The sequence below is a fragment of the Oncorhynchus mykiss genome, chromosome 7 (genome assembly GCF_057628025.1).
Source record: "Oncorhynchus mykiss isolate SJ-2025 chromosome 7, ASM5762802v1, whole genome shotgun sequence".
In the NCBI taxonomy this organism is placed as follows: Eukaryota; Metazoa; Chordata; class Actinopteri; order Salmoniformes; family Salmonidae; genus Oncorhynchus; species Oncorhynchus mykiss.
In genome coordinates this window covers 68,601,915-68,617,002 of record NC_143028.1, presented here as the reverse complement: position 1 = coordinate 68,617,002, position 15,088 = coordinate 68,601,915, and the positions used below count along the sequence as shown (strand labels likewise).

The 15,088-nt window shown below is 40.2% G+C and overlaps 1 protein-coding gene across 2 annotated transcripts in view; it reads left to right on the top strand.

The window, feature by feature from the left end:
* Positions 1-15,088, top strand: part of LOC110528476 (plexin-A1) — a 417,662-nt gene that overhangs the window by 361,998 nt on the left and 40,576 nt on the right. For both annotated transcript variants that reach the window (XM_021610568.3, XM_036984053.2), the window contains exons 18-19: positions 1,809-2,045; positions 14,007-14,150. In XM_021610568.3, coding sequence (XP_021466243.2) covers positions 1,809-2,045; positions 14,007-14,150 — 381 coding nt within the window. The remainder of the gene's footprint in view (positions 1-1,808; positions 2,046-14,006; positions 14,151-15,088) is intronic.

The following is a 15,088-nucleotide window of genomic DNA, read 5'->3' as shown; positions in this document are numbered from 1 at the left end:
TTAATACATTTGAAAACATTTCTAAAAAACAGTTTTCACTTTGTCATTATGTGATATTGTGTGTAGATTGCTGAGGAAAATGTTTTATTTAATCAATTTTGGAATAAGGCTGTAAAGGAACTAAATGTGAAAAAGGGAAGTGGTCTGAGTACTTTCCCGAATGCACTGTATGTCCTTACTGTCTCATGGTGTCTAGTCTTTATATGTCCTTGGTGTCTCATGGTGTCTAGTCTTTATATGTCATTGGTGTCTCATGTTGTCTAGTCTTTATATGTCCTTACTGTCTCATGTTGTCTAGTCTTTATATGTTCCTAGTGTCTCATGTTGTCTAGTCTTTATATGTCCTTACTGTCTCATGGTGTCTAGTCTTTATATTTCCTTACTGTCTCATGGTGTCTAGTCTTTATATCCCCTTACTGTCTCATGTTGTCTAGTCTTTATATCCCCTTACTGTCTCATGTTGTCTAGTCTTTATATGTCCTTACTGTCTCATGTTGTCTAGTCTTTATATGTCCTTACTGTCTCATGTTGTCCAGTCTTTATATGTCCTTACCGTCTTGTGTTGTCTTTATATGTCCTTACTGTCTCATGTTGTCTTTATATGTCCTTACTGTCTCATGTTGTCTAGTCTTTATATGTCCTTACTGTCTCATGTTGTCTAGACTTTATATCCCCTTACTGTCTCATGTTGTCTAGTCTTTATATCCCCTTACTGTCTCATGTTGTCTAGTCTTTATATGTCCTTACTGTCTCATGTTGTCCAGTCTTTATATGTCCTTACCGTCTTGTGTTGTCTTTATATGTCCTTACTGTCTCATGTTGTCTTTATATGTCCTTACTGTCTCATGTTGTCTAGTCTTTATATGTCCTTACTGTCTCATGTTGTCTAGTCTTTATATCCCCTTACTGTCTCATGTTGTCTTCGTCTGCATTGAAGGAGAGGACAATGTTTAGCCCACGGGCAAACCGTAAGATATGGTATTACCATTGATGTAACTCAGACGTTTTGGTTTTCTGTTTGTTGTTTACATTTTATTCAGTGTCCATAATGAACCTATCCACTGTTTTCACTCAGCTCGGATAATACACTGCTTTTTGGTTTGGTTATGTTTTTTGTACATATGTTTGTTTACATTGTGGAATGTATTACTTTGTTTTACATGTCAGTGTGGTGTACATACACTGACATGTGTCTTTTCCCCTTTAAGCTTTTTGTTTTATGTTTTTTGTTAACATTTTGTGTACAAAACATTAGGAACAGCTGCTCTTTCCATGAATTAGACTGACCAGGTGAATCCAGTCACCTGTTAAATCCACCATTCAAGGAAAGGAGACAGGGATTTTTAAGCATTGAGACAACTGAGACATGGATTGTGTATGTATTACATTCAGAGGGTGAATGGGCAAGACAAAATATTGAAGTGATTTTGAACAGGGTATAGTAGTCGTTGCCAGGCGCATCTGTTTGAGTGTGTCAAGAACTGCAACCCTGCTGCGTTTTTCACACTCAACAGTTTCCTCTGTGTATCAAGAATGGTCCTCTACCAGAGGACATCCAGCCATCTTGACACAACTGTGGGAAGCATTGGAGTCAACATGGGCCAGCATCCCTTTGGAATGCTTTTGACACCTTGTAAAGTCCATTTCCCAACGAATTGAGACTTCTGAGGGCAAAAGGGGGTGCATCTCAATATTAGGAAGGTGTTCCTATTGTTTGTACACTCAGTGTATACACTTTTGACTACATGTCAGTGTACTGTGCATAATGAATATATGTATACAACATCCTCTCTCTTCTCATTCATCAGAACTGCACAGTGCTCAGCAACACCGTGATGATGTGTCTGGCGCCCTCTCTGGCCTTCTCTGAGAAGGGTTTCTCAGAGACAGGCACTAATCCCGACGAGATCGGCTTCGTCATGGACAACGTGCGCGCCACGCTTGTGGTCAATGAGACGTTCAGCTTCTACCCAGACCCTGTGATCGAGCCGCTCAGTTCCACGGGGCTGCTGGAGCTCAAGCCCAGCTCCCCGCTCATCCTCAAGGTGAGACTATGGTAGAAAAAGGGTTTCTCTGGTTTGGAGAGTGGGGCCCATCGTGGAGGAGGGTTCTGGAGTGGAGGAGGGTTCCAGGGTGGAGGAGGGAGATTCTGAGCAGTCCCAGGGTGGAGGAGTGTTATTGTGTGGAGTGTGTGGTGCAGGGTGGAGGAGGGAGATTCTGAGCAGTCCCAGGGTTGAGGAGTGTTATTGTGTGAAGAGTGTGGCGCAGGGTGGAGGAGGGAGATTCTGAGCAGTCCCAGGGTGGATGAGTGTTATTGTGTTGCGCAGGGTGGAGGTAAGTAAGTGAACCAAGGTGGAGGAGATATTTTCTTGGGTGGAGAATGGGGCCAATGGTGGAGGAGAATCCATCAGTGAGTTGGGTTCTGGGGTGCAGAGTGAGGCCCAGGGTGAAGGAGAGTCCTTTGATGGAGCATGAGCAGGGTGGAGGAGGGTTAAAGAGATACAAATGTACAGTGCCTTGCGAAAGTATTCGGCCCCCTTGAACTTTGCAACCTTTTGCCACATTTCAGGCTTCAAACATAAAGATATAAAACTGTATTTTTTTGTGAAGAATCAACAACAAGTGGGACACAATCATGAAGTGGAACGACATTTATTGGATATTTCAAACTTTCTTAACAAATCAAAAACTGAAAAATTGGGCGTGCAAAATTATTCAGCCCCTTTACTTTCAGTGCAGCAAACTCTCTCCAGAAGTTCAGTGAGGATCTCTGAATGATCCAATGTTGACCTAAATGACTAATGATGATAAATACAATCCACCTGTGTGTAATCAAGCCTCCGTATAAATGCACCTGCACTGTGATAGTCTCAGAGGTCCGTTAAAATCGCAGAGAGCATCATGAAGAACAAGGAACACACCAGGCAGGTCCGAGATACTGTTGTGAAGAAGTTTAAAGCCGGATTTGGATACAAAAAGATTTCCCAAGCTTTAAACATCCCAAGGAGCACTGTGCAAGCGATAATATTGAAATGGAAGGAGTATCAGACCACTGCAAATCTACCAAGACCTGGCCGTCCCTCTAAACTTTCAGCTCATACAAGGAGAAGACTGATCAGAGATGCAGCCAAGAGGCCCATGATCACTCTGGATGAACTGCAGAGATCTACAGCTGAGGTGGGAGACTCTGTCCATAGGACAACAATCAGTCGTATATTGCACAAATCTGGCCTTTATGGAAGAGTGGCAAGAAGAAAGCCATTTCTTAAAGATATCCATAAAAAGTGTTGTTTAAAGTTTGCCACAAGCCACCTGGGAGACACACCAAACATGTGGAAGAAGGTGCTCTGGTCAGATGAAACCAAAATTGAACTTTTTGGCAACAATGCAAAACGTTATGTTTGGCGTAAAAGCAACACAGCTGAACACACCATTCCCACTGTCAAACATGGTGGTGGCAGCATCATGGTTTGGGCCTGCTTTTCTTCAGCAGGGACAGGGAAGATGGTTAAAATTGATGGGAAGATGGATGGAGCCAAATACAGGACCATTCTGGAAGAAAACCTGATGGAGTCTGCAAAAGACCTGAGACTGGGACGGAGATTTGTCTTCCAACAAGAAAATGATCCAAAACATAAAGCAAAATCTACAATGGAATGGTTCAAAAATAAACATATCCAGGTGTTAGAATGGCCAAGTCAAAGTCCAGACCTGAATCCAATCGAGAATCTGTGGAAAGAACTGAAAACTGCACAAATGCTCTCCATCCAACCTCACTGAGCTCGAGCTGTTTTGCAAGGAGGAATGGGAAAAAATTTCAGTCTCTCGATGTGCAAAACTGATAGAGACATACCCCAAGCGACTTACAGCTGTAATCGCAGCAAAAGGTGGCGCTACAAAGTATTAACTTAAGGGGGCTGAATAATTTTGCACGCCCAATTTTTCAGTTTTTGATTTGTTAAAAAAGTTTGAAATATCCAATAAATGTCGTTCCACTTCATGATTGTGTCCCACTTGTTGTTGATTCTTCACAAAAAAATACAGTTTTATATCTTTATGTTTGAAGCCTGAAATGTGGCAAAAGGTCGCAAAGTTCAAGGGGGCCGAATACTTTCGCAAGGCACTGTATCTTAGGGAGGAGAAATGACACATTACGTATGTATGGCACCAGGTTCAATGTGACCATCTCACTGTAAACTTCAATCTCTCCAACAAACTCAACTTAGAAATGAGTGTTAAAACCTCACAGCAGCATCCAATGCAATATATTTCTGGAATGACACTGATAGAAATGTAAATTGCCTTTGTGTTCTCAAAACATTCATTCAGAAATGGTGACTCTGTTTATTTGTCCCCTACTACCCTTGGAGCTTTTGGCTTTCCAAAAGAACGGTTTGAGACTTGGCGACACCATAAAAGGCGTTAGCTGTGCCGTTCCGTGCCACTATAGGGTGAGAACCCTATGAAAAACTACTTTCTAAAAAATGTGAGGGAAAATTAATATTTATCCAAATCCACCAAAGATATGCCTCCTGCTCCTATTCCCTCATCAGATAACATCAGTGCGAGTTCACAGCCAAATGTTCACCTTTTACACCAGAGACGTTCTACACGCCTTTGATTCCCTGTCCCCTCTTCTTTTTTTAAATGTACTTCTTGTTTTACTTTTATTTAACCAGGTAGGCTAGATTAGAACAAGTTCTCATTTGCTACTGTGACCTGGCTAAGATAAAGCATAGCAATTAGACACAATACAACAACACAGAGTTACTCATGGAATAAACAAAATATACAGTCAATAATACAGTAGAACAAAGAAAACAAAAAAGTATATATTACAGTGAGTGCAAATGAGGTAAGATAAGGGAGTTAAGGCAATAAATAGGCCATGGTGGTGAAGTAATTACAATATAGCAATTAAACACTGGAATGGTAGATGTGCAGAAGATGAATGTGCAAGTAGAGATGCTGGGGTGTAAAGGAGCAGGATAAATAAATAAATACAGTATAGGGATGAGGTAGGTAGATAGATGGGCTGTTTACAGATGGGCTATGTACAGGTGCAGTGATCTGTGAGCAGCTCTGACAGCTGGTGCTTAAAGCTAGTGAGGGAGATATGAGTCTCCAGCTTCAGAGATTTTTGCAGTTCATTCCAGTCATTGGCAGAAGAGAACTGGAAGGAAAGACGGCCAAAGGAGGAATTGGCTTTGGGGGTGACCAGTGAGATATACCTGCTGGAGCGCGTGCTACGAGTGGGTGCCGCTATGGTGACCTTTGAGCTGAGATAAGGTGTGGCTTTACCTAGCAGAGACTTGTAGATAAGCTGTAGCCAGTGGGTTTGGCGACGAGTATGAAGCGAGGGCCAACCAACAAGAGCGTACAGGTCGCAATGGTGGGTAGTGTATCGGGCTTTGGTGACAAAACAGATGGCACTGTGATAGACTACATCCAGTTTGTTGAGTAAAGTGTTGGAGGCTATTTTATAGATGACATCACCGAAGTCTAGGATCGGAAGGATGGTCAGTTTTACGAGGGTATGTTTGTCAGCATGAGTGACGGATGCTTTGTTGCGATATAGGAACGCCAATTCTAGATTTAATTTTGGATTGGAGATGCTTAATGTGAGTCTGGAAGGAGAGTTTACAATCTAACCAGACACCTAGGTATTTGTAGTTGTCCACGTATTCTAAGTCAGAGCCGTCCAGAGTAGTGATGCTGGATGGGCGAGCAGGTGCGGGCAGTGATCGGTTGAAGAGCATGCATTTAGTTTTACTAGCGTTTAAGAGCAGTTGGAGGCCACAGAAGGAGAGTTGTATGGCATTGAAGCCAGAAGAGGTTAGTTAACGCAGTGTTTACACTGTTCCAAATTGTCCGAAAAATTATATTTTTAATATTATCTCTGCTTTTTCTTTATCTTCTTCTTATAGTTATTATTATGATCATCATTCTAATAATAAGTAATGTCATTATCATTAGTAGGCTTAGTATAGCAGCCTTGTATAACCCCCATCGAGCTGTAGGCCTAAGAGCCCATCCTGTGGAGTCTTAATACCATAACTTCCTGAGGCCTATATTTCAATACTTATATAGGCTACTGTATCAATCAATCATTTATTTGTTCATGTCATCACACAGCATACGAGACATTCATGATTTGAAATGCAATCAAGCATTTTAGTTTTTAAATAAAATAACAAAGTGACCCTTGAATAATTACCGTAAACAATAAATATACCGTTCCATTTCAGAAATGTTTTAGTCTTTACAAAAATGTTATTCATACGTGGAACATAAAGAAGGTAAGTGTTAAGGGAATAGGGGATGTTTTTCCTAAACAAAGAGGGATTTCGGTAATAGAACTTTTCAATCAGAAATGGCTGTAATTATGTTGCAGCTTCAGCAACACAGACAAAGCGATAAATGCTGTTGATGTTCTGTGGTGGTCGCTGCAGCAGGGTAAGAGAGAGAGAGACAACAGGTGTTAGTCACACAGTCACTCACTGTCATTTGTTTTTTAACACAGAGCTGCAAGTCTGAGTCCAGCCCGGCACAATCAAATCAATTGCGATCGAACTCCCTCTTGTCATTTGTGTGTCTTAATTATTTAATCAAACAGTGTGCTTAAATCATCAGACAAGCTCAGTGTATATGTTTGATTTGATTAAAACACATAGGATGTCTATATATGGAAAAATAAACATTTAAAAATATCGACCAATCGATTGGTCGAAAGAACAGACAATCTTGGTCGACAATTTTTTTTTTTTGTATGGTACTGGCCGAACTGTGATATTTCATGGATGTTTTACATTAATTGAAAAGGAAAAGGCACAACACTCGCTCCCCATTAACAATTATTTGTTTTATTTAAGCAATATTAAAACATGAACGTTACGGCCTTCATCAGAATAATTACACAAAGGGAATGGACAAATTCATATAGGGCACGGGGAAGACAAGCCCTATATCAGCTGGTAGTGCTAGTGACAGACGATGTGATCCACTATACAGGTTGGTCCTCAGGGTGCGGGGTACTGTGCTATGCAATGTTTTTGCAGGTTAGCGAAGTTCAGTGCCATCCTTGTGCCCATGGCGGTCCAGCTACACTGCAGGAAGGAGGCAAAGTCGTGAGCACCAACCTCACGAATTCAGCTGTGTCTTTGGGATAAGATGGCAAGCTTGACACAATGGGTTTTAGGTGATGGTCAACAGAGTGAGATGTTCTCAGTTATTCTCCCAATCCCTGAGATGATGGGTCTGCCTAGAAGGCTGTCCATGTTCTTGTGTAGCTTAGGCAACAGGGGTGTGCAGGGGTGTTGAACAAAACTTGTGTTTTTTCAGTCTATGATGTTGTGTGTGGATTTTTTATATATGAAATAAGCTTATTTTTTCTTAGTCTAGTCTATCAGAAACAATTTAAATACCAATTTCACAATGAACCCTACAACCCTTTGATTGCTGTGTCTTCCATTTCTCGGAGATGCCGGAAAACATGAAACGGGAATGTGGATAAATTAGATGTGCATCAGATTTTCCAAACATTTAATTCCTCTCCCTGCAATGCGTCGTGTGTAAGGGGAGGGGGACAGGGACGTGTATTTGGAGAGTTTATTTGCCCTAATTGGTTCCCCCTCAGCCAATGAGATGCAGCGCAAGTCCCCATCAATACAAACATTTATCTGAAATGCAGCCATACACATCAAAAACCCTCATTTTATATATATATCACACACACACACACACACACACACACACACACACACAGTTAAAGTCGGAAGTTTAAATAAACTTAGGTTGGAGTCATTAAAACTTGTTTTTTCATCCACTCCACAAATTTCTTGCTAACAAACTATAGATTTGGCAAGTTGGTTAGGACATCTACTTTGTGCATGACACAAGTAATTTTTCCAACAATTGTTTAGAGGCAGATTATTTCACTTATAATTCACTGTATCAAAATTCCAGTGGGACAGAAGTGTACACACACTAAGTTGACTGTGCCTTTAAACAGCTTGGAAAATTCCAGAAAATTATTGATTGATTGAAGTATGTTGATACCTGTTGATGTATTTCAAGACCTACCTTCAAACTCAGTGCCTCTTTGCTTGACATCATGGGAAAATCAAAAGAAATTTGCCAAGACCTCAGAAAACAAATTGTAGACACCATGGGACCACGCAGCCATCATACCGCTCAGGAAGGAGATGCGTTCTGTCTCCTAGAGATGAACGTACTTTGGTGCGAAAAGTGCAAATGAATCCCAGAACAACAGCAAAGGGCATTGTGAAGATGCTGGGGGAAACAGGTACAAAATGATCTATGTCCACAGTAAAACAAGTCCTATATTGACATAACCTGAAAGGCCACTCAGCATGGCAGAAGCCACTGCTCCAAGACCAGCATAAAAAATCCAGACTACGGTTTGCAACTGCACATGGGGACAAAGGGACTTGGGGACTTTTTTGAAAAATGTCCTCTGGTCTGTAAACTTCTGACCCACTGGGAATGTGGGAAAGAAAAAAAAGCTGAAATAATAATTCTCTCTACTATTATTCTGACATTTCACATTCTTAAAATAAAGTGGTGATCCTAACTGACCTAAGACGGGAATTATTACTAGGATTAAATGTCAAGAATTGTGAAAAAACTGTGTTCAAATATATTTGGTTTAGGTTTATGTAAACTTCCAAATTAAACTGTATGTACAGTGCCTTGCAGAAGTATTCGGCCCCCTTGAACTTTGCGACCTTTTGCCACATTTCAGGCTTCAAACATAAAGATATAAAACTGTATTTTTTTTGTGAAGAATCAACAACAAGTGGGACACAATCATGAAGTGGAACGACATGTATTGGATATTTCAAACTTTTTTAACAAAACAAAAACTGAAAAATTGGGCGTGCAAAATTATTCAGCCCCTTTACTTTCAGTGCAGCAAACTCTCCAGAAGTTCAGTGAGGATCTCCGAATGATCCAAGGTTGACCTAAATGACTAATGATGATAAATACAATCCGCCTGTGTGTAATCAAGTCTCCGTATAAATGCACCTGCACTGTGATAGTCTCAGAGGTCCGTTAAAAGCGCAGAGAGCATCATGAAGAACAAGGAACACACCAGACAGGTCCGAGATACTGTTGTGAAGAAGTGTAAAGCCGGATTTGGATACAAAAAGATTTCCCAAGCTTTAAACATCCCAAGGAGCACTGTGCAAGCGATAATATTGAAATGGAAGGAGTATCAGACCACTGCAAATCTACCAAGACCTGGCCGTCCCTCTAAACTTTCAGCTCATACAAGGAGAAGACTGATCAGAGATGCAGCCAAGAGGCCCCTGATCACTCTGGATGAACTGCAGAGATCTACAGCTGAGGTGGGAGACTCTGTCTATAGGACAACAATCAGTCGTATATTGCACAAATCTGGCCTTTATGGAAGAGTGGCAAGAAGAAAGCCAATTCTTAAAGATATCCATAAAAAGTGTTGTTTAATGTTTGCCACAAGCCACCTGGGAGACACACCAAACATGTGGCAGAAGGTGCTCTGGTCAGATGAAACCAAAATTGAACTTTTTGGCAACAATGCAAAACGTTATGTTTGGCGTAAAAGCAACACAGCTGAACACACCATCCCCACTGTCAAACATGGTGGTGGCAGCATCATGGTTTGGGCCTGCTTTTCTTCAGCATGGACAGGGAAGATGGTTAAAATTGATGGGAAGATGGATGGAGCCAAATACAGTACCATTCTGGAAGAAAACCTGATGGAGTCTGCAAAAGACCTGAGACTGGGACAGAGATTTGTCTTCCAACAAGAAAATGATACAAAACATAAAGCAAAATCTACAATGGAATGGTTCAAAAATAAACATATCCAGGTGTTAGAATGGCCAAGTCAAAGTCCAGACCTGAATCCAATCGAGAATCTGTGGAAAGAACTGAAAACTGCTGTTCACAAATGCTCTCCATCCAACCTCACTGAGCTCGAGCTGTTTTGCAAGGAGGAATGGGAAAAAATGTCAGTCTCTCGATGTGCAAAACTGATAGAGACATACCCCAAGCGACTTACAGCTGTAATCGCAGCAAAAGGTGGCGCTACAAAGTATTAACTTAAGGGGGCTGAATACTTTTGCACGCCCAATTTTTCAGTTTTTGATTTGTTAAAAAAGTTTGAAATATCCAATAAATGTCATTCCACTTCATGATTGTGTCCCACTTGTTGTTGATTCTTCACAAAAAAAATACAGTTTTATATCTTTATGTTTGAAGCCTGAAATGTGGCAAAAGGTCGCAAAGTTCAAGGAGGCCGAATACTTTCGCAAGGCACTGTATATATATACAGTTTGAAGGTAGGGAATGAAATACATCCACAGGTACTCCTCCAATTGACTCAAATTATGTCAATTAGCCTATCAGAAGCTTCTAAAGCCATGACATAATTTTCTGGAATTTTCCAAGCTGTTTAAAGGCACAGTCATGTTAGTGTATGTAAACCTCTGACCCACTGGAATTGTGATACAGTGAATTATAAGTGAAATAATCTCTCTGTAAACAATTGTTGGAAAAAAATTTGTGTCATGCACAAAGTAGATGTCCTAACCGAATTAAAAAAGTTTGGACGAACCTTACCATTCTTTATTTTTACTATTTTTTTCATTGTAGAATAATAGTGAAGACATGAAAACTATGAAAAAACATATATGGAATCATGTAACCAATAAAGTGTTAAACAAATCAAAATATATTTGAGATTCTTCGAAGTAGTCTCCCTTTGTCTTGGTGACAGCTTTGCACACTCTTGGCATTCTCTCAACCAGCTTCACCTGGAATGATTTTCCAACAGTCTTGAAGGAGTTCCCACATATGCTGAGCACTTGTTGGCTGCTTTTCCTTCACTCTCTGGTCCAACTCATCCCAAACCATCTCAATTGGGTTGAGGTCTGGTGATTGTGGAGGCCAGCTCATCTGATGCAGCACTCCATCACTCTAATTCTTGGCCAAATAGCCCTTACACAGCCTGGAGGTGTGTTGGGTTATTTTCCGGTTGAAAAACAAATGATAGTCCCACTAAGCGCAAACCAGATGGGATGGCGTATTGCTGCAGAATGCTGTGGTAGCCATGCTTGTTAAGTGTGCCTTGAATTATAAATAAATCACAGACAGTGTCACTACTAAAGCACCATCCCACCTCCTCCTCCGTGCTTCACGGTGGGAACAACACATGCGGAGATCATCCGTTCACCTACTCTGCATCTCACAAAGACGCGGCGGTTGGAACCAATAATCTCAAATTTGGACTCATCAGACCAAAGGACAGATTTTCACCGGTCTAATGTTCATGTATCTTGGCTCATCAAGTCTCTTCTTATTATTGGTGTCCTTTAGTGGTGGTTTCTTTGCAGTAATCCAATCATGAATGCCTTATTCACTCAATCTCCTCTGAACAGTTGATGTTGGGATGTGTCTTTTACGTTAACTCTGTGAAGCATTTATTTGGGCTGCAATTTCTGAGGCTGGTAACTCTAATGAACTTATCCTCAGCAGCAGAGGTAACTCTGGGTCTTCCTTTCCTGTAGCAGTCCTCACGAGAGACAGTTTCATCATAGCTCTTGACGGTTTTTGAGACTGCACTTGATGAAACTTTCAACGTTTTTGAAATGTTCCCAATTGACTGACCTTCATGGCTTCAAGTAATGATGGACTGTCATTTCTCTTTGCTTATTTGAGCTGTTCTTGCCATAATATGGACTTGGTCTTTTACCAAATAGAGCTATCTTCTGTATACCACCCCTACCTTGTCACAGCACAACTGATTTGCTCAAATGCATTAAGAAGGAAATAAATTCCACAAATTAACTTTTAACAAGGCACACCTGTTAATTGAAATGCATTCCAGGTGACTACCCCATGAAGCTGGTCGAGAGAATGCCAAGAGTGTGCAAAGCTGTCATCAAGGCAAATGGTGGCTACTTTGAAGAATCTCAAATATAAATATATTTAGATTTTTTTGTAACACTTTTTTGGTTACTACATGAATCCATATGTGTTTTTTCATAGTTTTGATGTCTTCACTATTATTCTACAATGTAGAAAATAGTGCAAATAAAGAAAAACCCTTCAATGAGGAGGTGTGTCCAAACTTTTGACTGGTACTGTATATTGTTTAATAACACAAGATGGATATTGGTCTCCAGTAGGCTACAACATACAAGTGTCAAGTGTATCCTAAGGGCAAGAATGAACTGTCAAAGTGGAGTTAAGTAGTTGCCTGGGGTGGTCCAGTGGTTTGTCCTGCTGAGAAACTTTTCTCTGGACCACACAGGCACAAAGGTAACCATTTATTCTGCTTTCAACAAATAATAAAACAATTGATATAAGAACAATTATTTTCTCTAACGAAAAATGCATCTACCCCCGACAAATATGTCAATTTATTAGAATCTATAAAATAATTAATGAGACACGCTATAGCCTGCATGTAGCTTTCATAAGGTACAATGTAGGTATGTTACTGCATTGTATACAAACACTGTTTCATACAAATTAATAAAAAATGAAAAGCTGAAATGTCTAGAGTCCATAAGTATTCAACCCCTTTGTTATGGCAAGACTAAATAAGTTTAGGAGTAAATATTTGCATAACAAGTCAGATAATAAGTTGCATGGACTCTGTGTGCAATAAAAGTGTCCAACATGATTTTTGAATGACTATCTCATCTCAGTACCTCACACATACAACTTTTTGTAAGGTCCCTCAATGAGCAGTACATTTCAAACACAGATTCAACCACAAAGACCAGGGAGGTTTTCCAATGCCTCTCGAAGAGGGGCTCTTATTGGTAGATAGGTAAAATAAAATAAAAAATAAAGATAAAGAAGATATTGAATAACGCTTTCAGCATGGTGAAGTTATTAATTACACTTTGGATGGTGTATCAATAAACCTTGTCACTACAAATGTACTTCCTAACTCAGTTGCCGGAGAGGAAGGACACTGCTCAGGGATTTCACCATGATGCCAATGGTGACTTAAAAACAGTTAGAGTTTAATGTCTGTGATAGGAGAAAACTGAGGATGGAACAACATTGTAGTTACTCCACAATACTAACCTGATTGACAGACTGAAAAGAAGGAAGCCTGTACAGAATCCAAATATTCCAAAACATGCATCCTGTTAGAAACAAGGCATCTAAAGTAATACTGCAAAAAAATGCAATGCAGCAAATCCAATGCAACACATTACTGAGTAGCACTCTCCATATTTTCAAGCACAGTGGTGGCTGTATCATGTAATGGGTGTGCTTGTATTTGTTAAGGACTGGAGTTTTTCAGGATAAAAAATGAACGGTTAAAGCAAAGTACAGCAAAATCCTAGAGGAAAACATGGGTCCATTTGCTTTCCACCAGGCACTGGAAGATGAATTCAACTTTCAACAGGACAATAACCTAAAACAAAAGGACAAATCTACACTGGAGTTGCTTATCAAGAAGAAAGTCAATGTTCTTGATTAGCAGTGTTACAGTTTTGACTTAAATCTTCTTAAAAATATTTGCCAAGACCTGAAAATTGTTGTCGAGCAATGATCAACAATCAATTTGACAGAGCTTGAAGAATATTGAAAATAATAATGGACAAATATTGCACAATCCAGGTGTGGAAAGCTCTTAGAGACTTACCCAGAAAGACACACAGCTGTAATCGCTGCCAAAGGTGCTTCTACAAAGTATTTGTTCAGGGATGTGAATAGTTATGTAAATGAGATATTTCTGTATGATCATTTTCAATAAATTAGCAAACATTTCTAAAAATATGTTTTCGCTTTGTCATTATAGGGTGATTGTGTGTAGATCGGTGAGAAAATAAAATCTATTTCATCAATTTTGAATTCAGGCTATACCTGGTGAGAGGGTGTGTGTGCTTGCGTGTACACAGAGTGTGTGTGTGTGCGTGTGCGTGTGTATTCACCTATGCATTCTCTTCAGTTGTGTGTCTGTCTCTATCTCTCAGGGTAAGAACCTGATCCCGGCAGCCCCTGGTAACTCTCGTCTTAACTACACGGTGCTGATCGGTGAGAAGCCCTGTGTCCTCACCCTGTCAGAGAGCCAGCTGCTCTGTGAGTGGCCCAACCTCACCGGAGAACACAAAGTTACCGTAAGTAGTCTACTGTATCCACTCTCTCTTTGACATTGTTGGGTTGGGTAATGTCAGGTTGTTTAATGTCTGGTTGGATAATGTTGGGTTGGATAACATTGGGATGGACAATGTTGCGTTAGGTTTGGTAATGTTGGGCTTGGTAATGTTGGATTTGGCTTGGTAATGTTGGGTTTGGCTTGGTAATGCTGGCTTGGGTTTGGTAATGTTGAGTTGGGTAATGTTTTGTTGGTTGGGTAATGTTGGGGGTGGGTAATGGTGGATTGGGTAATATTGTGTTGGGTAATGTTGGGTAATGTTGGGTTGTCTTATGTGGCATTGTATAACACCGTATCGTATCATATTCTTTTCACATTTAGCATTTCATCTCACTACATCTCTCCTCACCTAACCTCTGATTTTTGCTCATCTTGCGTTCTCTGTTTACCTCCTCCCTCATCTATACTTTTTCAATATAACAGTCTCCTCTTTCCTTATGTCATATACCCCTCTTTATGTTCTCTATTCTTTCCTCTGTTCCTCTTGCCACTTCTTGTCTATCCTCCTCTCTATTCATCCCTTTAATACTAGAACCGCTGGGCCTCGAGGCAACCCCCATCAAACTAATGAGCAGTCTAACAGTGTAATTAATACATTTCATAAATGCTATCGCAAAAATAATCATTTGGTGTTGTTTATGAAGATCTTAGATAACATTAGCATATGTTAATTTTCATTAGTTTATGTTACTGTAGGCTAAATGTAAAAACAAACATTCTAATGTTCAATCATTTTTATTTGTGGAGTGCCTTTGTTACAACTATGAAACAAAAAGCATATGTGTTGAAACACGGTAACAAATAATTTTTATAACATCACAGTAAAAAAAAATACCCAAACCACCAAGACGCGTGGTCAGCAAGACGCGTGGTCAGCAAGACGCGTGGTCACACGGTCAA